Raw genomic sequence first — 23,694 nt, forward strand, 5'->3', positions numbered from 1 at the left:
TCCAAGGATGGCGACTCCGCCACCTCCCTGGGCAGCCTGTTTCAATGCCTGACCACTCTTGCAGGAAAATAATTGTTCCTAATATCCAACTTAAACCTGCCCTGGACAGTCTCAGGCTCTTTCCTCCTGTCCTGTCTCCTGATACTAGGGAGAATAGACTGACTCCCACCTCACTCTATCCTCCTTTCAGAGAGTTTTAGACAGAAGTTTCTAGACGATGCAGGTGCAAGAGGCATAGACATCTGGAGCCAGTAACTTTTTGTTGTGCTGCTGATGTGACAGGCAAACAGGCTTCTGATGCAGCTTGGAGCACATGCAGGCTGCCCATTTAAAGGCACACAGTTGCAATCAGAGTCCTTACTGAGCTTGGAAAAGCAATTAGTGTCTTTCACTGCTTCCACCATGCTGCTGCCCATGGTGAATAGGGTAAGCAGCAAATTTCACTGGGACAATTTCACTGAATTTTCACTGGAAATTTGTGGATGCCCCCTCCCTGGAGATGTTCAAGGCCAGGGTGGATAGGGCCTTGAGCAACCTGGTCTAGTGGAAGGTGTCTCTGCCTTTGGCAGGAGGTTGGAACTGGCTGATCTTTCACCTCCTTTCCAACCCAAACCATTGATAATCGACCACTTAGTTAAATGGAAAACCGTTAGCAGTTGATGACCCAGCTAGGTTGGCTAGGAAAGGCCCTGTTAACCTCAGGTTCAGTGGTGAAAGGACACTTCTGTCACCTTTGCAGCTTCTGCAGTTTTCTGAAGGCGCTGAGAAAAAAAGAAGCCTGCTAAGAAAACAAAGGCAGCTCTCTGTGCTCCTGCATGGTGTCTCCACCAGAGGGCGCTGCGGACACACAGTCCCCGGCAAGTGTCTCCACCAGAGGGCGCTGCGGACACATCGTCTCCGGCAAGTGTCTCCACCAGAGGGCGCTGCGGACACACCATCCCCGGCAGAAGCGCCTCCAGCGCAGAGCAAGCCAAACGGTACAGCTTAAAACAAAGTGCTGGTTGGGAATGTTCTGTTCTGTTCTGTTCTGTTCTGTTCTGTTCTGTTCTGTTCTGTTCTGTTCTGTTCTGTTCTGTTCTGTTCTGTTCTGTTGTGTTATGGTGTTATGTTGTGTTGTGTTGTGTTATGTTGTGTTATGTTGTTATGTTGTGTTGTGTTATGTTGTGTTGTGTTATGTTGTGTTGTGTTATGTTGTGTTATGTTATGTTATGTTATGTTATGTTATGTTATGTTATGTTATGTTATGTTATGTTATGTTATGTTATGTTATGTGATGTGGAGCTCGGTCCTTTAATTAGTGTTCTCTAGAGGCACTGCTGCCCACTAATAGCCTGTAGCTACTTCACTGACATCGTATAAATCCCCAGTACTTTCCAACTTGTTCCTAAACATTCTTAGTGAGGATAAACAGGGATATACCCTAGAGCAAATACGGAACTGAACAGAAACGTGTGCCTAGGTAGACAGTCTTGGTGATTGCCGAAGAAACCTGCGTTAGCTGCTGCAATGTATTCAACTGAACTGAAATCTGCAGTGTAGGTGTGGTGGCTGAGGAGTCAGCTCTATCAGTACTGCTACTCACAGTCAGACATCTAAATTGCTTCCACACGAATTGCAATAGCTCAGGCACCAAGCTTCACTCTGCATGTCTCTCTGGCAGTACTTAGGGGTATAAAGTGAGTAAAGCTGCTTCTGTAAGAGTGAAGTGATAAAGGAAGTCATGCCAGGCTTAGTAAATCTCGTAGAGAAGCAGACTGGGAGGTGCTGGCTATACATTGCCCTTAGGGCTACTTGCTGCTGCCCATCTTTGCTTTTCTGTGGGGCCCCAGGATGCAGTGCATACGTGAGACTGAAGCTACAAGCAGTATAAAGACTGCTAATCTTTACATGTCCTGCTTCAGCCTAGCCCACACGAAATCAGCTCCTTCAGCTTTAACGCTGAGAACTGTAACATGAGCTCCCTCCTGCATACACAACCCTGCCATGCCAGGCACTGAACCGACTCCAAGTGCTGTGTTTAGAAACAACATAGCTCTGGACACATCCTTCCCCAGGTCTCAGATCACAGGCAGCCCTTCCAGAAATCCTTGGCCAGAGGTTTTTCTGGGAAGCTGTTTAATGAGTAGCTGTCCCGAGCCTACGCCTCCCACACACCCCTGCCATGGGCTGCCACCCAAGACAAGGGCCCAGGAGCTCTCCTCCTGTCCGGCAGCTGCTCTTGCTTCCATGCCCAGCCCTTTGCCTTACAGACAAGCCCACAGCCCAGCCACCAAGACAACTGCCAGAGACTCTTCAATGGGCACAACACAACGGCAGGGAAAGAGCAAAGGAAGAGCAACAGTGTCAAACCACGGGAAAGAACACTCATATGCACGTTCTGAAGCACACGGTATGCTCCAGTCACTTAAAGTGATTTCTCCCTCTTCTCTGTGCCCAGGAGGCACAGCTTCTTTTGTCCTCAATCCCCCAGCAACTTCCCATCCTCTTTCACACATCATGCACACCTCTGGCCTGACAGATTCTGTCACCATCAGCTTCCCCCATGCCTTTATGCATGCCTTTCCTACTTGAACCTTCTGCTCCCTCCCATGTCAGAGCCATGCCAACCACTGTTGCCCAGGAACAATTCTGCCCAGGAAGGCAAAATTCTCCCTCTTTTCCTCTGCTCTCTGCTGGAAGCAGATTTTCTTCTGTCACTTAGGTCAAACTTCTGTTTTCTCACTCTGTAAGGAACTGTCTCACACCTCCAGAAGCTACAAAACCCACTTGATCTAGGAGCTGTTTTTCAGTGAGCTAGAAACAACCTCTGCCACTACATCTCCCCCTACAAGCTGTTGTGTTGGTGCACATTCGCACACTGGGAGGAGTTCTCCTTTGCCTCCATGGAACTGGGAGCATAAGACTGGGGCTCAAGACAGGGTTCAGTGTGTGTGGGGAGGTCTTTTCATTTGGCCCTGTGTGTAAATGAGAGTATTTGGCCCAGCTCTCACTGTGTGCATGTGTGTGCTGATGAATGCTGGCCTGTCAGAAGCGTACACATGTACCACTGTTGTATTCAGCTGGAAGTCTTGGCACAGGAGTCCCTACAGCCACTAATGCTGCTGGTGGTGTTACCAGGTGCCACAGATGTGTTTTTTCGATGCTTATACTTACCTGGAAGTTTTTATTATCGTCAAAAGGTTGGTCTGGGGTTTGTTTGGTTTATTTTTTTGGCTGGTGGGCCTCCAAAAAACTCACACAGTGACTGAATCACCTCCAGCAAACAAAAGACCTACATTAACAGAGCCATCTGCAGTCTGATCAACCTGCAATGGCTACCAACTCTCATCTGAGTCATCTCCTCGTGGTGGGTTTGGAAACTGTCTCCCAAAATAAAATTCACCAGACCAGCTCAGATGGCTTGGAAGTAAGACAAAGCTCTACTTACAGCAAAGCCAAATTTACAGGCGTATATACAAAAGACATTTACATACTGCCATGTATTCACAATCCTATACAGCTTAGAAATAACACAGAAATCAAAGCCTCCTGCCCTGGACATAGAAAGCCCAGAAGGGGCCAAGCCACTTTATTCTCTCCCCCTGGATAGAAACAAACAAGATCTCACCTGTTATCTGGTCAGTCAAGGTTAGTATTCAGTCATGCACAGAGCACTGGGGGAGGTGGAAGGCAGAAAATGAAGGGAACAGAGAGTGAGAAATGTTTATACTTTGCTGTTTCATTCCTCTTAGAAACCCACTGAATGACACAGACTTTATCATTATTACTCTTTTTACAACCAATGCCTTGCTCATTCAGTCAGGGCAACAAGCAAGGCCAAATCCCTCTTGGAACTAAAAATGACAAAGGAAGTAAAAGTGAAATCTTCTTCAGATCTATCAGCAGTAAAAGGAAGAAGAGAGAAAGTGTGAGCCCACTGCTGAGGGAAGGCAGCCTGAGAACAGAGGATGCAGAAAAGGCAGAGTTGCTAAATATCTTCTTTGCATCAGTCTTTACTCCCAAGATTGAACTCCTCTATGAGCTGCAGACCCAGGATGAAGGAGAGGAAGCCTGGAGGAGGGATGATTCCCCACGAGTCAATGAAGACTGGGCTAGGAATCAGTTACAAAAATGCAATAGTCACAAGTCCTTGGGACCTGACGAGATGCACCCAGGAGTGCTGAGGGAACTGCCTGATGTGTTGTAGCTCTGCCACTCTCCATCATTTCTGCTAAGTCGTGGCAAACAGGAGAGGTGCCTGAGGACTGGAGGAAAGCCAATGGCACTCTAGTCTTCAAAAAAGGAAAGGAAGAGGCTCCAGGTAACTACAGACCAGTCAGCCTCACCTCCCTCCCCCCCTGCAAGAACGACGGAGTGGCTCCTTCTGGAGGGCATCTCTAGGCACTGGGAAGAGGTTATCAGCAGTAGTCAGCATGGATTTACAAAGGGGAAACCAGGCTTGACTAATATGATAGTATTCTATGATGCTGTAACTGAATGGCAATTTGCAGAGAGAGCAGTGGCTGTAGCTCCCCTTGACCCTAGCAAGGCTTTTGGCACTGTCTCCCATAAGATCCTTGGAAGCAGGCTCAGGACGTGTGGGATAGAAGAGCAGAAGGAGATGGATTAGGAACTGGCTACACAACAGAGTGTGAAGTGGTGGTCAGTGGTGCTAAGTCCAGCACCAGGGAAATGGTGTTCAGAACATGCTGAAACTCGTGGGCTGCAGCAGTAACAGGGCACAGTGCACACGGGGGGGATGGAGCTGGGCTTGGTGCCCCGTTTGGAGGAGAGTCTCTACAGCAGAGTTCTGAGACTTGGAGAAGCAGTGCTGCTTGGGGCTGTAGGCTCCATGTCCTCTTAGCTTGGTTTGCATGAGCTGCAGAGAAAACGTCACCCATTTCCAACCCCAGTGGCGGTTACTTGGGAGAAGAGACCAACACCAGCCCCTCTCCAACCTTCTTTTAGGGAGAAGTACAGAGTGAGGAGGTCACCCCTCAGCCTTCTTTTCCTCTAGGATGAACAGCTCCAGTTCCCCTAGCTGCTCCTCACAAGACCTCTGTACACACGCCAGCCCCTCAATGTCCTTCTTGGAGTGAGGAGCCCAAACTGAACGCAGCACCCGAAGTGCAGCCGCACCGGTACAGGGGCAGGATCACCTCCCCACGCCTGCTGGCCGCGCTACAGCTGAACAGGCCAGGCTGTAGTTCTGCCGCTGGCCGCAGGCACGGACCCGCACGCAAGTGCCTCGCAGCTGCCCCCGCGTTCGGCCCCGTCCCGCACCCCCTGCTCCGGCCCGGCCGCAGCCACGGACCCGCACGCAAGCGCCTCGCAGCTGCCCCACGCTCGGCCCCGGGCGCAGGCACGGACGGGCACAGAAGCGCCTCGCAGCCGCTCCCGGTTCCGGCCAGGCGGGGGCGCCGTTGCAGCGGTGACGTCAGGCGCCTCCCGCTGGCGTCACGTGCGCGCCGCGGCCCAGCCCCCGCCCGCCGCTGCCGCTGGCGAGGCGCAGCCGAGCTCCAGCCCAGCCCCAGCCCGAGCCGGCAGCGGCGGCAGCGGCAGCGCCATGGCGGGCGGCCCGCAGGAGAACACGCTGCTGCACCTCTTCGCCGGGGGGTGAGTGCGGCCACGGGCCGGGCCGGGTGCGCGGTGACGGCCACCAGGAGGCCCAGCGGAGAGGAAGGCGGCGGTGCCCGCCGGGGTGCCCGGCTGCTGCCTCGGGCGAGGGGTGGGCTGGCAGCGGCCTTCCCCCGCACGCTGTGGCCGGTTGGCAGCGGGGAACGGGCGGTGGGCGGCCGGCGCAGGCCGCGTCGTTCCGCCGCTTCCCTCGCAAGCCTGCGTGCCCTCTGGCCAGCCGCTCCGGTGCCAGGCTGCAGCCCCTGGCTGGCTGTGCCGCGGGGCCGGGGCGAGCGGTGCTGCCGGCATTAGCAGCTGCATCCCCAGCAGGCCGAGCAGCAAGGGTCCGAAAGGATCAGCTGCCCGGGCTGCTGTGACATCTAGCTGTGTGTAGTAGTCACATCGTACAGAGCTGTGGTATCCATCCCTGTTCAATGAAACACCGACTCCAGCCCTCCCATGTGGCTCCTGCTGAGCAGGCTGTAACAGAGGGATGCCATCCAAAAAGCACTGTCCAGACGGCAGGCCTGTGGGTTTTGATGGGTTTCGATTGGTTTTTGTAAAAGGACGTTTTTGCACAACAGTTGGGTAAGCTCTGAGTAGGTGACAACGGCTCTAAATAGCAGAGGTTGTGTAACTGCCTGATCCACCTAATTACACTGAAGAGCGAGTACTGCAAAAGGGGAAAAGGACTGGGAGGTAAGAGAAGGTCCTGCTGCTTCTGAGTGACCTGCCATGCCAGACCCTTTCCTTTACGCTCTTGCAATTCTTTCTTGTGTTAAAAGCTTCAGTAACAATGTCACCCACTCCAGCCCACAAACCCTCCCTAAACGCCTTCTTAATTAACTTACTACAGCCATTTTAAGTAGCAGTCCAGTAAGATCATTTTATGGTGCCAAATAAAAATGTTTGTTCTCTTTAATCGTCCCTTGTGCAGGTAGTCAGTGCTGCTGTAAGCATTCCTGCTCTTATCAGAAACCTTTTTTCTATTTAATCTTCTTTATTGGCTTAAACTATCTGAGTAGCAGAACACTCTGTAGTGCTTGTGAGCTGGCAGCAGTTAGGAAGCCATCTGTTGTTTAAATGTGTTTAATAGCAGACTATTTTTTCTTCTGTTGCTAAACAGGAGACTTAAGTCTCCTCTGACAAGTCCCTGGAGCAGTAGATTCATTTTGTATAATATTAAACCCAACAAAGCAAAGTTATTCAAGACACTACCCCCCTCCTGCTGGCTGGTTGGTTTAAGTGCTCTCTTTCTGCTGCCTCCCCTGCTTACATTAGAGCAATACCTGGAGCTTGTGACTGAAGCTGGACCTGAATGTACACATGCAGCATGCCTGGGTAGTTGGAGTGTCTCCCCAGGAACTGTGGCTGTCCTCGTGTAACTCAGCAGACTATAAACAGTCATCAGCGTTTGGACCTAGTACTGGATGATCAGTGCCTGTCTTCCTTGCTCAGTGACCCTCTGCCCTCCCTGAGTATCTTAGTAAACATTTTCTGCTGCAGACCAGGATGTCACCATGTCCCACCTGGAAAGGAGGAGTCCTGATCACTCTGGTGTAATAAGATTAATCTGTTTTTAAACCAGTGATGAAAACAGAGCACAGAGGGAAGAGATGCCTGTAAATGTTCATGGCCTGGCCTGGTTGCTGTGCTGCATATCTTGTTATTTATAGAAGCACAGAAAAGTGCACCATCGTTTGTTGGCACACTGGAAGTCTAAATCATACCAGATAGGAGGCTCTGTGCTGTGTCTGCCTTATGCATTTTGATTTTTAGCAGTAGCAGTGGTAAGTGATGCCTGCTCCATGAACTCTGATGGAGTTCAACTGTGATAGTATTTTACTACATCTATTACATTATTGAAGGAAATCATGCAGAAATAGATGCTAGTGTGTTAGATCTGGAATAATAATCTCTGCTGAGGTCCTTCTTCAGCCTCCAGATACCTTCACCTTTGCACTTTCAGAGAACTCTATTGTAATGAATGGGTTGGAGTGTGACACAGCTGTTTGCAGAACCAGGACCTTGGATCAAACAGAACAAAGTCAAGTTGGAAGTTCAGGATACTCTTTAAGTTGTATGAGATGCAACCTTTGTTCAGTTGAAGTGTTTTCTGCAGAGGGAGCAAGGAGCAGCCCGTTCACTTGAACTGGTTTTGGCAGGGACATGGTTGGTGTATGAAGGCTTCCTGTCAAGGTGAGAATGAGCTGTGGTGTCAGCTTAAGAAGGTGTAATACAATGTGCATAGAGGTGGCAGACCAGAACAGAAGCAATTAATGCTTCAGAGGCTAGGAGTGATCAACTGCACTCAAGTATTAGGAAGTGTTTTGCAGTTGTTGAGATGGCTTCCTGTTAGGTCATTTATTACAGCCTCTTTGGCTTCCATTTTTTTTCCTCCTGTTAGTTTCTTTTAAGGTTTCAGTAATAAGAGCAAACCACAAAGGGTCTTGACATCTTGATGGGAAAATGACTCTGAGGGCCAGGAAGAATTCAGAAGAAGCAAAGAGAATGAGGTCTGAGTTGTACAACAGATATGAGCATGTTTACAAGTCCTGGTTCCTGCTTCCCTGCTGCTCAGGGCAGTTGTTGCTTGTTTTGTTTGGGAAAAACTGTGGACTAGGCTGCAGCAGAAGTTGCTCCATGCTGTTTTCCAACTGGAGTAACACTGTTTATAACAGAGATCTCCTATGAAGTGGTATTCAGAGGTTGCAGTGCCCTTCATCTGGGGAAGGACAAATTATTGAGCATATTGCTCAGTGCTTAGGACAGGTGAAGTAAGCCCTACTCTTAGTTAAGATTCTTGACATCTCTCTCAAGTGTGGTGGTGGGAGCTGAGAGTTTATTTCAGATGTGAGGCCTTGGTGTGTTGGGGGTGGGCTTGGTAACGACAGAAACTGGCGGCAAGAGGAAACTTGGAACTGGATGTTGAGATTTGCATCTCTGGCATGCTTTGTAAACTGTTTTCTTTCCATGGAAGTGAGCACTTCTTCTGCAGCTGGCACTGTATGGTGTGTTGCAGATCTCCATAAGCACACAGTCTGCTTCATGCTCGCAGACCAAGATGCCACAGAGATCTGTGTTTGGCTGCTGTAACAGCAACACCTGCCTGGCCCATCATGTAAGCCTCAAGTACAAACACTTTTTCTGGCAGCAGGTGACAGGCCAGAGCTGAAGGATCGTTGGGTGCCTCCCACTGAAGAGATTTTTGCATCCATGGTACCCGCAGAGTTGGGACCCTCTCGCTATCTGCTCACCATGCAACCCGGTGAAGAGACCTTGCCAGAGTGTTGTGCTTCTATCTTTTGACTAAGAACAGCTTTGGACATTGCTTTGCTGGTTTTACAGTAAACACAGTTTAGCATCTCTAGAACTGTAATTCTGCACAACAAAACAACTAAACCCCAAAAGCTTGACTCAGAGCAGTGTGAAGGCTTGGAGGTTTTGCCTTGATTGCAGCTTAAGATTTTCCCAAGGGAAATTTATCTGCCTACGTATCTGTGGTCTGACTCTCTCAGGGCTGCTGGCTGTGGACGTAGCTGAGCAGAGCTGGTGCTGTCTCCTTTCTTCCCACAAGCAGGCATTTGGAACACTCGAGGAATACCAAGTGTTGCTTTTATGCACAGCATGTTATTTTTCATCTGTCTTTCCAGGGAATGGAATGCCAGGATGCATAGAATTCCCACGTGGAGGGAAATCAGCTCCTCTGAAAAAGCTGCCCAACACATCTAAGTCCTTCCTTAAAAACTCTGAGCTGTTGAAACTGCTGATGCAGATCTTAGCTCTGTGTTGCACAGCAGGTTTCTGTATGCATTAGCAAGAGTACTTCAGTACATTAGCTGGATGGTCCGACTTAGAAGGCTGAAAGGCAGGGAGCAGGCTAGGAGGGCAAGGAGACAACTGATGCAGGAGGGAAATCAGCCAGAGGGGCTAAAAAACTGAATGTCAGGATGAGACTCCGCACTGAGCAGCTGGCAGATCAGAAGCTGCAAATGGAGTTTCACTGTTCCGAGTTTGAGTTGTTGCTGTGGAAATATTGTTTCAATGTTCATAAATGTGAAATAAATGACTGAAGACAGAGTAGAGAGCCCTGGACCGTGGGTAGATAAATGAATTGGGAATTAAGGCAGTCAAGTTCTCTTCATCGAGTTCCCACAGACTTTCTCTTGAGTAGGTTGATTAGTCAAGTGTTAATTGTGCATGCTTGTGTCTGTATTGGATACGCACAATAGCAGAGGTGGCAGGGGGGGTCTGTGAGATCCTGAGGAGCTCCTGCTCAGAATTACAAGTGTGAGCTGTGGGAAAAGGAAGGGTTTTGCTGGAGAAACCAATTCTGTCATCTTTTTTTCCCCCCAAGATCTCATTTCAGAGAAATGTGAGCTATGTGAGATGCAGCTGACAAAATAGAGAAGGGTACACTGAAGCAGTGTCCTCCAGAGTAGTATTGACACAAGAGAAGGCTTGCATCCAGTACACAACAGAATCAGAAGCCTGATAAGGTCTCTGTGAACACTCATTTTTAGCCAAGTGACACAGTTTCAGCTGCCATCTATCTAGTCCCATGAACAGCTTCGTGGCTTTGTTGAACAGTCAAAGCATAGGGAGTTCAAAAGGGATGAAGGTAAATGTCCTGTACTGTCACTCTGGGTGTCCAGCTTGCCTCGAGTTTAGTTTTTGCCCCTTTCAGCAGGCAAGAGGGGGAAGCAAGAACCTGGAGGAGATACTGGAGCATGCTGTTAAATCATATTGCTAGTCTGAGTGAAAACACAGCTGCTCCTGTTGGATGTGTGTCTGCACAGCTGCTGCTCGGCATCCTGCACTTGGGCCTCACGGAAGCGCAGACTGCACCGAGGAAGTTGTATTCCCCAGCCGTGTGCTCTGGGCTGTCCTGAACCTTACAAAGAACCTTAATCATAGAACCATCTAGGCTAGAAGAGACCTCCAAGCTCATCCAGTCCAACCTAGCAACCAGCCCTGTCCAGTCAACCAGACCATAGCACTAAGTGCCCCAGCCAGGCTTGGCTTCAACACCTCCAGCCACGGCGACTCCACCACCTCCCTGGGCAGCCCATTCCAATGCCAATCACTCTCTCTGCCAACAACTTCCTCCTAACATCCAGCCTGAACCTGCCCTGGCACAGCTTGAGGCTCTGTCCCCTTGTTCTGTTGCTGGCTGCCTGGCAGCAGAGCCCAACCCCACCTGGCTACAGCCTCCCTTCAGGTAGTTGTAGACAGCAATGAGCTCTGTCCTGAGCCTCCTCTGCTGCAGGCTGCACACCCCCAGCTCCCTCAGCCTCTCCTCACAGGGCTGTGCTCCAGGCCCCTCCCCAGCCTTGCTGCCCTTCTCTGGACACCTTCCAGTACCTCAACATCTCTCTTGAATTTTGAGGAGCCCAGAACTGGACACAGCACTCCAGGGGTGGCCTGAGCAGTGCTGAGTACAGGGGCAGAAGAACCTCCCTTGTCCTGCTGCCCACACTGCTCCTGAGCCAGGCCAGGATGCCATTGGCTCTGCTGCCCACCTGGGCACACTGCTGGCTTCTGTTCAGCCACTATCTACCAGCACCCCCAGGGCCCTCTCTGCCTGGCTGCTTTCAGCCACTCTGTCCCCAGCCTGTAGTGCTGCTTGGGGTTGTTGTGGCCAAAGTGTAGAACCCTGCACTTAGCCTTGTTATATCTCATCAGCCTCTGCCCACCCATCCAGCCTGTCCAAGTGCCTCTGCAGGACTCTCCTACCCTCCAACAGATCCACAGCTGTTCCTAGCTTGGTGTGATCTGCAAACTTACTGATGATGGAGCCTGGGTGGGCAGGCTGCTGATGCAAGCAGAAGGGCTTCAGTGTTTTGGTGAGGAAAGGTTGGTGTTTGATAGAAGAATGTTTCAGCACGCAGAAGAAGCTGCACTGCATAAAGCATTTATAAAGCAGTGTGTATCTACAGCATGGACCTTCCTGCTGGTCTTTAGTTGCTCTTTTCCTTGTGTTTCGAAAAAGAATCTCCTGGTGAAATAGTCCAAGGATAGAGGAGGCTTTAGGAAATATGCCTGAGTCCTTTATTGATGTCCTGTCATGGACCTCTGCTCCCAGATGAATGCATGCAAGCATCTTAGGACTCCAGTGAGCAAAGCCCTTTTTTATGTGCAAGACAAAGGATAGGATATTTTTTTACATTAATTTCCCACTCGTGGAAAACTACTTCAATTATCATTTCATGTTTACAGCAGAGAGAGTTGTTTCCTTGTGGTGTTTTCTAAGGAAGATCACTCAGAGGCCTTGAAGGAATCACATGCTTTGAGCTTGGACACTTGTGTAAACAAAGAGTAGATTTCCTAATCAGTGGGTTCAGTTGTAGTAAACACCCTTAGAAATAAGCCTGAAATCTTTAAGCCTAATTTCTGACGTGTCTGAGTAATAAAATACAGCTGTGACACCTTTGAGCCAGCCTCAGCAGTGTGCTTAATTGTGAAGGTTGGCAGGAGGACCATTGAATTGCCACAGGGCAACTGCAGCAGAGTGAGTTTGAGCAGTCACTTTGCTGGTCACTGATTCAAATGAACGTTAGGACTTGTACACCTTTTGTTCTTGTCCCAGTGTGCTTTTTCTCAGGCACAGTCTGTCTGTACTAAGATTGGTATATGTCTATTTTAGGGTCACTTATTTCTGCTTTCTATCTGTGTATTCTCTCTCTCTCACACACACACGTCCTTGTCCTTGCTGCCAGAGTATGGGAATTCTCTTCTGCCTGACTGTCCTGTTACTGTTTTCCCACCCTCCCTCTCATCCTTGCAGCTTCCTTCTCTCCATTCCCTCCCCAAAGGTAATAGCCATTGTTTTTCAGAGGACCTGGCTTAGTGTAGATCTGCTGTTTGCTACCTGTGTAGGCAGCTGTAAGTACTAGAATGGGGAAGAATTACATTGTTTTCAGTCTGTGGTGTCCTAATCCCCAGGGACTTGTTCTCATCTGCCAGCTCCCATGAGGAAAAACTCCATCCAAGGGTATGTCTGTTTGAGGACAACAACCTCCGAAACATGGATGCCTCTGAAGCTTTTATAGGCAGCCTCCCAAGTGCTGGCAGAAAGTGGGAGCAGCAGGGATCAGTCAGGGATTTTTGTTAGCACTGGCTGTCATCCTGGTGTTTACCAAGCGCGTCCCTGCACATGGCCACTCTGACCTTCTCTCCCAGGGCTTGGGAACAGCCTGCCTTGCTTAGCGCCCCCACTGCCCTGCTTCCTGAGAGCTTGTCCACCATGTGGGGCAACTGGAGACTGAACTTCTGATTGTGTTTTCCCTCTGTGCAGCTTCACTTTCCTGACCCTGCCTTCTGTTCCAACTGTACTTCACAGGTGCGGAGGGACGGTTGGGGCCATCTTCACGTGTCCCTTGGAGGTAATAAAGACGAGACTCCAGTCTTCAAAGCTGACCTTCCGCACTGTCTACTACCCACAGGTCCAGCTGGGGACCATCAGTGGTGAAGGAATGGTCAGGCCAACATCTGTGTCACCTGGGCTCTTTAGTGTTCTCAGGTGAGTACTGCTCTTGGCATTCCATGTTGCCTGACATCAGTGATTTCAGGTCTTCCATGCAATTTTTCCTCTAGCCTTGCACTTGGAGGATCCATGTTAGCATGGCTGCTGCCTTCCCCAGCAGAAAAACAAACTCTCTGTGCTAGTTGGAAGCTAGCTAGAATGTTTTGGTGAAGAGAATTAGATTACAGGCTGTGGAAGCTTCTGAAAGCACAAGGATATTCAGGACTTGCACTTCCACAGAAATTCATTTCGGTCTCTTGGAGATTTTCCAAGGGGAATTGATTTGACTGAGTGCCTGGGGGGGTTATTTTTTAATTGTCTCCTCACATTTAGGCTTTTTGCTGGTTCTGACTTCCTAGGGATAAACGCACAGGGTTGCATTTGCAGGGTACTGTAAACTCCTGATACACCTTAGCCTGTGGGAGCTGTCACAGGGGCCCTGTCAACACTGAGAAGTGTCACCTTTGTCTCCTTTTGGGAATAATCATGTTTACTGTCTCCTCTGAGTAAGGGAATCCTTACTAGCTGGGGCTGAGTCTTGGCAAATGATGGAAGGACTGAGAAGGCCATGTAGACTCTCTCTCTTCCTCCTGGAGCCATTCCCAGTTAGTGTGAGAAGCTAGCAGAGATGCCTGTTGCTGCCTGTGCTCTTGCACTGTCTGAGGGAGGGCAGTTTTAATGCCTTTCTTGAAGCGTTCTCTCTTTGGAGCACCCTGTGTAAGCGACATAAGACCTGCAGACTTCACCTCAACCAGCACTTTAACAAGCTTTCTGATGCTTTGCACTTGTCCCTCATCTGTCTTTGAGGCTGGCCCTGCTTCAAGCATGAGTCTGGACCAGATGACCTTTAGAATTATCTGCTTCTATATATTTAAGTTAAATTTGCAAAAGCTGAAATATCTAATGGGGTCTTGGAGGGTTTTGCCTTCTCCTCTGCTACAGCTGACTTAATGAGCTCTCCTCTCTTTGCTGTTAGATGTTGCCCTTGTGCATCAATCATATCTACACCTGTATTAGTTCTCAGTTAAACTGGAGCAGCAGTTAATGCTTCAGCTTCCCTTTTCAAATGTGTTCCCATAAGGAAGAGAAAATGTGAAATCATCTGGGTTACAGCTGCTAAATAATCTTACCAGCAACTCTGAAGTCCAGGTCTCTCCTGTATTTCCTCTCTCATGGTTCAGACCTCATGCAAATGGATCTCGTTGATTTGGATCATTGGGCACCCCAGGGGGATGCAGAAAGGTCCTGTTTAGATCAGGTAGCAGAAATGCCAAAGAAAACAACAACTAGCAGAGCAAGTTGAATGGTTTTATATAAGGCCAACAGGCTTGGCAGCTTGCCTGGGGAAAAGCTGCACAGTTATATAACAGTACAGTGCTGATTCAAATTCTCTGCAGAACTATCTGCTTAGAGTCATTCTGAGACCTGGGTTTTTCTGTTGTAAACAGTGCTGCTTCCCCTGCCAGGCATTTCTTTGTCTGCTCAGAGGTGAGTCTAGAGCGATTCGTGACTGAGAATGGGAGGTAGTGCCAGTTGCCTGTGATTTTAATCTTCTTTGCCTGGCTGGCTGTTCACCTGACAGCACTGGGCTTCAGGCAGCTGAAGCTAAAGGAAGTGAAAACTTGAGTGCAGAAGGCATCCTCGTGGCCCATCTTTTGCTGGGGCTACCTTTTGTTTTTTAGGGAGAGAGGGAGTGGTTTAAAAATGGCTTCACCATTTAATATAGTTCTTAAGCTTGTTAAATTGCTGGATATGATCTTAATTTCATTTCCCTTTGGGAACTGCTCAGCTGCACAGATCACCAAGTTTTCTACCTGCTTATTTCAGAGGCTCGAGAAGTGGGAGCAAAATATTCATGCTGGCATTGCCTTGCGAGCAGCAGCTGGGGATGTTGTTGGTTATGACCTTTGATAAAATACAAATGTATGAAGAAAGAATTGAAGTCAGGTGTCCTGCTTTTTCTCTGCCATCCCTTTCTCAGTCCTGCTGATGCACGTGGATATGACTTGGCTGGTCTGCTTTGGGGTGGTTAAAGAAGCAGGAGCCATTAGAGCCACGCATGTAAAACTGCTCTGCAAGAGTTAAAGGCGTTGAGTACCAAAGTCCCTTAGCTGCTGTCAATAGAAGGAAGCCAGGTACTCAGGAGGGCAGGTTAAGCCTGCTGCTGAATAGGAAGCATTCCAGAAGGACAGGCTGGTTTTGTCTAATCCATTTGAGATTCTGATGAGTCACCCCAGCTGGAATCTGCAGTCGTGACTGTTAAGTGACAAAGAAGAAGTAGCTGGTGAATCTGTCTCCTTGGAGACAACTCAGCCGTGGAGTCTTACATTGGAAGTTCAGCTCAGCTGCAGAAAAAGTGTTTCAGAACCTCCTAGATAATTTTCTCTCTAATAAGCTTGGGTCTGAAATCTGTGAGGAACCCTCTCGACAGTGCTGATGGCCTAGAGAACAAATTCTGGCAACTGGCAGTTGTAGGAGGTGTGAGCGAGCTGCCCTGGGGGCCCAGGGTGATCTGCAGCATTTACACACGCTGAGCTGGGTTCAGAGGACTGCTCTCCAGCAGGTTGTGCAATGAAATGTTAGTGATTACTGGGCTGGAGGTGGCTTTCACTGGTAAACCCTGGGCTAGTGTCTGGCAGTTGTTCTGATTGTTGTAAATACAGCTGCTGTTAGTGCAAGGCATTCCTAAGAGAAGTCTTTTTTAATGAGGCACTTCAGCGAGGTGTTGCACAGAACTTGACAGCTGCTGGAGGAGCTGTCCAAGCAGCTTATCTTCAGAGAAGTCCTAGCCCAGCATGCCTTCAAAGTGTGAGGAAGAGGGTTGGAAACGGGCCTGGAGTGACTGCAGAACTGCAGGAGAGCATTTGGTGATCCTCTTGCTTTAGGCCTGAACACAAAGTCCAGTCCTGAGAGGGACTCGCAGCAGTACCCTGTAGCTGGAGTTCACCTGGGAAAGGAGATGAGAACTCTTCTGAATGCCTTCAAGACCAGATGTCCCTGAACCTCCCGGGGAGACACAGCTTGCAGCACCGTTGCCACGTTCAGCGTTCACTCTGGGGAAGCCACATCACTAGGTTACTGTGGACAGGAAAAAGATTTCTTTACATGTCTCCATACAGGAAACAAACTTCTTAATTGCTTAGATGCAGGGGATGCCAAAAAACTTCTCTGTTCATCAGAGTCAGCTGTTGCTGAGTTGTTCATGAACCTTCAATTCCTGACAGCTTTCAGAGAATGGGAACTGGAGCCTTGTGCCACCTGACAGACTGTAGTGCCCTGGAGCTTTATTCAGTCGTGTGTAATTCTGCTGGCTTTCAACTGTGTTGTGTAGCTTAGAAGTGCAGCAACTTCACAGTTAATGCTCATTGGTTTTGTACAGCTCTTCTGGGTGTCTGACAGAGAGAAGTGCAGCTTTTAACCCAGATACTATTTTCTTTTTTCCTCTTTGTTTTTATTTTAAGGTCAATCCTGGAAAAAGAAGGACCAAGGTCACTCTTCAGGGGGCTGGGTCCAAACTTGGTTGGAGTTGCACCATCAAGGTAAATAGTTAAACTACTGCTAAAGTACACATTTAAGCTACCAATCCAAATATCAGTGCATTCATGATTCAAAAGAGTAGGTCATGAAGTTAATCCCTTCTGTAAGCTGAGCCTTGTGCATGTGTACTGCAGAGTTTGCATACCAAGAAATGCTTCTAAAAGTCTGCTTTACACTTGTATGACACTAAGAAGGTGCAGATTAAATAAGGTACTTAAATTCCAAGTCATTTCAAGAGCCACATGCTTGAAAAAAAACAAGAGAAAGCAGTGCAGAACAGTCTGTGGCATTAATATTTGCATTTTCTGATACTTCCCTGTGAATACTTCAGTGCCTGCAAAGCACTGAGTAGGAGCTAGGTGCAGAGGAGTACCTTGCTGGTCCTCGATTGCCTGAATTCTGCACACAGGAAAAACTGCAGCTGAGGAGGAAGGAACTGATCTGCTGCCATATAACTCTGAAGGTGTATATGTGTCCCCCCTTGTTTGTTTGTTTTTAAACAGCAGCAACTAAAGTAGCCACAAATGTTGTCTGTCCTTGGCAGTCCAGGCACCTGAATGGTGTCTGCTTGTACCTGTGACTGGCCCATTCTTGGCAGGGCTGAAAGTCTTTGTGCCTAGTAAAAGTTAAAACCTGTTAGCAGTTGGGAAGTTGGCAGGTGCTCTCTGCCTGAAACTGGACCAGCTCTGGTCTCTTGCCTATAGGTAGGATGTTCCCCTCCAGAAGCAGGGAATCCTCTCTTTGTGCAGGCAATCTCTGCAGCAGGGATCTGAATCCAGGGCTGCCTGCAACTCACTCATGCTGTTTTTCATGTTCCTGCATCTTCTCCTGTAAGAGTGGAAAATCACAAAGTGTAGCCATTTTTCCAGCAGTTCACATCATGGAGCTGTGATCTGAACACACTTGGTTCAGATAACCTCTTACTTACCACGCTGACTGTTGCACATCAGCTGAGCTTCCTATGAGGAGAGGCTGAGGGAGCTGGGGGTGTGCAGCCTGCAGAAGAGGAGGCTCAGGGCAGAGCTCATTGCTGTCTACAACTACCTGAAGGGAGGCTGTAGCCAGGTGAGGTTGGGCTCTGCTGCCAGGCAACCAGCAACAGAACAAGGGGACACAGCCTCAAGCTGTGCCAGGGCAGGTTCAGGCTGGATGTTAGGAGGAAGTTGTTGGCAGAGAGAGTGATTGGCATTGGAATGGGCTGCCCAGGGAGGTGGTGGAGTCGCCGTGGCTGGAGGTGTTGAAGCCAAGCCTGGCTGGGGCACTTAGTGCTATAGTCTGGTTGATTGGATAGGGCTGGGTGCTAGGTTGGGCTGGCTGAGCTTGGAGGTCTCTTCCAACCTGGTTGATTCTATGAGTCTGTGTTCCTATGCATTGTGTAGGAATTTGAGGTGTTTGTAACTTCCTCATTTCAGTCTAGGGTTTAGTGTTTAAAGCACAAGGAGCTGCTGGTGCAGTTGCAGTGCTGACCAATGGTATGGAACTCCTAGGCTGCAGGTGAGAAGGTGGCAGTATGCTTCATGCCAGAGCTGCTGCAGGTACCCAGTCTAACTTGCCTTGTCTGCAAGACCATGAGAGCTTCCAGCTCAGACTTGACACAACATTTCTAACTGCATGTCAAGTCAGATTGTGGCACTGTAGTGTAAAGGGAGAAAAAAAAACCAAAACTCGGTGTCCTTGGAGCTGGAAGTAGTCATGAGGAGGCCACTGTGGAGTTGAAAGCCTTGTTTTTCAGAGGGCAAGGGGAAGAATACTAATGTGTCTAACTCGACATTGTGTGTACTACATCCCTTTTTTTCCTCCTCTCCCACAGAGCTGTCTACTTTGCATGCTACTCTAAAGCCAAAGAGCAGTTCAATGGCATTTTTGTGCCCAACAGCAACATTGTGCACGTCTGTTCTGCAGGTTCTGCAGGTAGGTTTTTGTAGTTCAGCTTTCATTTGGTCTGCAGCAATCCCCCATGTCCAGCCCCTCCCTGAGAGCTGGCAGTACCTGCAGTGGTGCATCTGTGTGGCTCTGGGGTGCACCTTAATTATTTAAAGTATTTCTTCCAAGCTGTTGTTGCTATGAAAAGTTCTGGTAATGTAGCATTCCGAAGGTGTGCTCTTAGCTTGAGGTGGTAACCACCAGTAAACTGGAGGTTGCTAGCTCCCGACTTACCTTGTCTACAGAGGAACTCTCCCGTTCACCACTTTGAACCGTTTCCAGGTCGTTGATAGCTAATTAGGGATGAATTGCTCTCCAAATGCAGTGCTGTGAGTGTCTCAGAATGCAGGGGAAGAACACAGCAGCAAACAGATTGGTTTAGGATGTTGTATTTTTCCTACCGGCATCAGGAAAATAGTTTGTTCTTGTAGGAAAAATACTGCAGGAGAGCTCCACTAGCTCAGGCACCGGTCACCAGGGAGATCATTAAAACTAATCTTTCCCAAACTGACCCCTTAATTGGATTCTGTTAATGAGGTGGCTCAATGGCACCACCTAGAGCCTTGGGGAAAAGAGGAGACTAAGCCATGCACCTTCTCCCCGCGGCCTGCCTAGCATCTCTTCTGTTAAACCCCAGTCAAGAAGTCAAGTGCCCTGTCCTCAGCAGTCCTTAGGAACATGAAAGATGTGTGAAAATAGCTGTGGAAAAGAGGAATCCTTTAAGAAATTTCAAGGCCATTGTCAATGCCTGCTGAAGTTTTCGGCAGGATGGTTCTCTGGCAGGAGGGAGGTGGTGAGCTCCAAGGCTGCATGTCTCTCAGAACTGTCTCACTGCACAGCATATGAAGTCCATGTTTGCCATGCCTGTACACTGGCCTGGATTCAGCTGTACCTTAGAGCTACTTTTCTCTTTTTCAGCCTTTATCACAAATTCCCTGATGAATCCTATATGGATGGTGAAAACCAGAATGCAGCTGGAACGGAAGTAAGTGACTGCTTGAGGGAGCTTGGATGGCACTGACTGGTTAAGGGAGCCTCAGGAAATTCAGCTTTCATGTTTTCACTCATGGCTCTTTGCACTTTAACAGATCTTGCCCAGTTGTTTTCCTGAGTCTCAATCCCACCTTTCAAGCCAGCATGCCTCTGCATGGTCAGACTAAAGGTTCAGGTCCTCTGTGTCCTACTTGAGTTTGATGCACAACTACTATTGAGAAGGGTGTGGGATTTGCCTTGAGTGCTGAGTTAGGTTCAGTTTCTGGTTTCACTGTAAATCTTAAGTGTTATTTTTATGATTCTGGCTTACAGAACCCTTTAGTTGATGATATCAAGGACTGAAATGCTTTGATACAGCAATAAGAAAGGCTGTGGAAAAGCTCAGAAGAGCTCCTGTGGGAGGCTGGCCATGAGGTTTCAGTGTGCTGATTCTCGGTGCTACAGATGTGCACTGCAGCAAACTAAGGTTACTGGTGCACAGCCAGGCAGCTCTAAATAGAAAGGGTGATGTTTTCAGATGGTAATGGAGCCACATTAGCTCTATAAAACGTCCTGGAGGCAATTACAATCTGTTGCAGAGGTTTAATGTTCTTCTGCCTCTTTCAGCATTGTAGTCCTGTTAACCATACAACCTGAAGACAGAGAGGGAGTTTGGCAGTAAGATCTTTCAGCTGAGTGATTCACAGTCTGTGATGGTATCAAAGCAATCAGGGACTCAGTTAATAATGAGACTGCTTGGAATGGAAATTCCTTCCTGCAAGGACATGTTAGGTCAGATAAGAAGGATCCTATGAGGCACCACAACTTATACATAATTGATAAGATTTAATTCCAGCACTTCACAGGGTGGCACCTTTTGAACCGAGTGCTGCTTCTTAATATGAAGGATCATTTCTCCTGTAGCAGACCTCAGTCTCCTGGCCTGCTGAAGATGGTTTAAAATTAATTACTAGCTTTAAATGCACACAAAGCAGTGTCTCTTCAGTACTGCTGTCTTCTAAAGCATTGGTGTGAACTGTGACAGGTAGAACCCGAGATGAAAAAATCATTCTGAATATGTCCTGGTGAATTAGCAAAGCCACAGGTGCACTCCTGGCATGGTAGTCCTGCTCTGTGCAGCTTTCCCAGGAGAGTTTTGGAGTAACACTTAGCACAGAACCGTTTCTGTGGGCATAAGAACTATTGAAAGCCAGCAGAGTGTCCAAGCTCATGCTATGCTCTGTTCTGTTTGGTTTTTAGAGTCCGGGGTTCAAAGCCCATGAACGCTTTGCAGTGTGCTAGACACGTTTACCAGACAGAAGGCATCCGCGGCTTCTACAGGGGCCTGACTGCCTCCTATGCTGGCATTTCTGAGACCATTATCTGCTTTGCTATTTATGAAAGCTTAAAAAAGCATTTAAAAGAAGTCCAGCTGCCCCCTTCTGCTTCTAACACGGCCGAAAGGAACTCGACCAACTTCTTTGGACTGATGTTTGCTGCTGCTGTGTCCAAGGGCTGCGCCTCTTGTATTGCCTATCCACATGGTATGTGAACTCTCCCATTTCTCCCTGCAGCACAACAGTTGTTGTCTGTAATCCAAGACTAACCGTGGGGTCTAGGGCTGTAAAATGTGTAGCTGTGTGAGGGGCCAAATGCTTGTTACTGTGGCACGTGCATATGCTTTGGCATTCTCAGTACTGGTCCCACCATTCCTGGTGAGCCATGTGGGTGGTGCTTGGAGCTTCCTAGCTGAAGAACTACTCAACAAATGCCAGAAAGAAACTGAATGTCTCATGCTTCTGTTCTCATCAGTAGCATCACCTAGCTGAGTAGCCACAGCCTTTGGGATGCTGTGATTAAGTGGTGGGAAGCATTTGTGAGCTGAGCAGTGTTACTCTTTTGGGTAGATGTGAATGTTATCCTGGTCATATAGAAAGAGCAATATTGATTATGTGAGCATCAATGAAGCATTTAGTTCTGTAGCAGCTTGAACAAGCAAATGATCCATTTATTCCACATGAAAGAGAATCTTTAACTCTGCTTCATGCCTGAAGGGCAATGTGTACAGCATTCTGTGGCTGAAAGTCCTGGCAGGCAGTTGGTGCAGGAAGGTTTTGCTGTCCCTGGGCTGTGCATACTCTTTACAGGATCACAGGGTGTTAGGGGTTGGAAGGGACTTGCAGAGATCATCAAATCCAACCTCCCTGCCAGAGCAGGACCATAAAATCTAGCTCAGGTCACACAGGTCTTGAAAGTCTCCAGGGAACGAGACTCCACAGCCTCTCTGGGCAGCCTGTTCCAGTGCTCCATGACCCTTACAGTAAACAAGTTCTTGCTCTTGTTGAGGTGGAACTTCCTGTGCTGCAGTTTATAATCCTTACCCCTTGTCCTATCCCAGGGTGCAAATGAACAGAGATTGTCCCCTCCCTCTCAACCCCCCAGCCCTCTTATATTTATAAACATCAATTAGATCCCCTCTGAGTCTTCTCCTCACCAGACCAAAAAGCCCCAGGTTCCTCAGCCTCTACTTATAGGGCAGTGCTCCATCCCCTTCAGCACCTTCCTGGCCCTCCATTAGAGTCTCTCGAGTAGGTCCCTGTCCCCTTGTAACCTTGTAAGGGCTGCTTTGTCCACGGGAAGGTTTAGCCTTGGTAACTTTGGGCTCTGTTTTCCTTCTCTGCAGAGGTGATACGGACACGGCTGCGAGAAGAGGGCACCAAGTACAAGGCTTTCATCCAGACAGCACGGCTGGTGGCACGTGAAGAGGGCTACCTTGCCTTCTACAGAGGACTCTTTGCCCAGCTCATCCGGCAGATACCCAACACAGCCATTGTGTTGTCCACCTATGAGTTAATTGTCTATCTGTTAGAAGACCACACAAAGTAGCAGAGCCAAGACTCCTGTTACAGACTGCAGACCAATTCCTCCTTTGAACAAATAGTCCTTTAAGAGACTGCTACAGGTGGCAGTGATGATGGAAGAATGACAAGTCTGTGACCACCTGCTGGATATTTCCTTTGGGATTCATGCTTTTTGAAAGGTCTCAAGTCATTTATGTTAATAATGATAACTTTTTTTTTAACGTAATGATAATTAAACTGCTACTAAATTAAATGACACTATTTAATTTAAGTATATGTTTGTCCTTTTCCTTAAGCACAGGCATATGTGGTCAAGGAATGTACCTCATACTAGCAAGTGATCTCTTGGACTGATGTTCATTAAAACTATTAAAGCAGGAGAAGAACTGGTTTGGAAATGTGAAACTTGTCTTTTCATTACTGAAGTCATGTCATTTTTTTTTAGCACTGTAATACCCTGCTGCCCAAAGAACTTCGGGAGTTCTGGTTTGTTCAAGGCCCATCATTCATGGCTGTGTGAACATCCTGGAGTGCTCCAAGCAGGACAGTCTTAGAGTACGTTTCTCTGTTTCGATGTTATGAAACATGCACCCCAGAATCTCTTGGGGAAAGTCACTTAACTGGCAATGGATTGCTGGAATATGATGGAGGGAGGCTTTGAGCAGAAATTTAACTACAGTACAGTAGGCATTATGGGTAGATGCTCAGGCTAGGGTCTGTAACCTGTTCTGTCATGAGTTTGCTTTTGTGAAGGACAGCCACTGGTTGGGCCTGGCTGCCCCGCAGAAATTCCATGAGATGCAGTAACTCCTTTGTGTGTCCTGACCTGAGGATCTATCTTCCCATAGGGCTTCTCATCCTTTTTTCCTGTGGGGTTTTTTGTGTTACATTTTCCCTCTACTTCAATGCCAGAGGTCTGGAGAGTGGAAGAGAGGGTAAGATAAGTCCCAAATATTATAAACTACAAATACAGTTCTGGATTCTGTTTTATGGCATAATATGTTATACTGAGGAACATGTCCCTCTTGATTTGATGTCCTTGCAGGGCAGTGCTTCTATCTCATGAACACACCACTGGAATAAATGCCCCCAAAAATCCACAGCCTGTGTAAACAGTTTATGTCATGACTTGATTCCTTATTGAAGGACATGAGAATCTGCCAGCGTAGTGCAGCCTGTTGAACAGTTGTCACGTTTCATAGAGGTAAGATCTCTGCCTTCCCTGTCAATGACACAATACCAAAGGGCCATTCTTCAGCAGCCACAACACTGTTCTTCCCT

At 48.2% G+C, this 23,694-nt stretch overlaps 1 protein-coding gene and 1 long non-coding RNA gene across 2 annotated transcripts in view; both read left to right on the forward strand.

The window, feature by feature from the left end:
* LOC135190428 (uncharacterized) overlaps positions 1-5,303 on the forward strand; it is a 30,423-nt gene extending 25,120 nt beyond the window's left edge. Inside the window, exons 3-4 of the long non-coding RNA XR_010308509.1 lie at positions 740-977; positions 3,732-5,303. This is a non-coding gene — a long non-coding RNA (uncharacterized LOC135190428). The remainder of the gene's footprint in view (positions 1-739; positions 978-3,731) is intronic.
* A 144-nt stretch (positions 5,304-5,447) lies between these two features.
* Positions 5,448-22,818, forward strand: SLC25A33 (solute carrier family 25 member 33). Its single transcript, XM_064171789.1, has 7 exons — positions 5,448-5,595; positions 12,938-13,117; positions 16,582-16,659; positions 18,468-18,568; positions 19,499-19,565; positions 20,813-21,096; positions 22,236-22,818. Exons 1-7 carry the CDS (start codon positions 5,546-5,548, stop codon positions 22,436-22,438), a joined length of 963 nt encoding a protein of 320 aa, XP_064027859.1. The 5' UTR covers positions 5,448-5,545; the 3' UTR covers positions 22,439-22,818.
* Positions 22,819-23,694: the final 876 nt, after the last annotated feature.

The sequence above is a fragment of the Pogoniulus pusillus genome, chromosome 36 (genome assembly GCF_015220805.1).
Source record: "Pogoniulus pusillus isolate bPogPus1 chromosome 36, bPogPus1.pri, whole genome shotgun sequence".
Lineage (NCBI taxonomy): Eukaryota > Metazoa > Chordata > Aves > Piciformes > Lybiidae > Pogoniulus > Pogoniulus pusillus.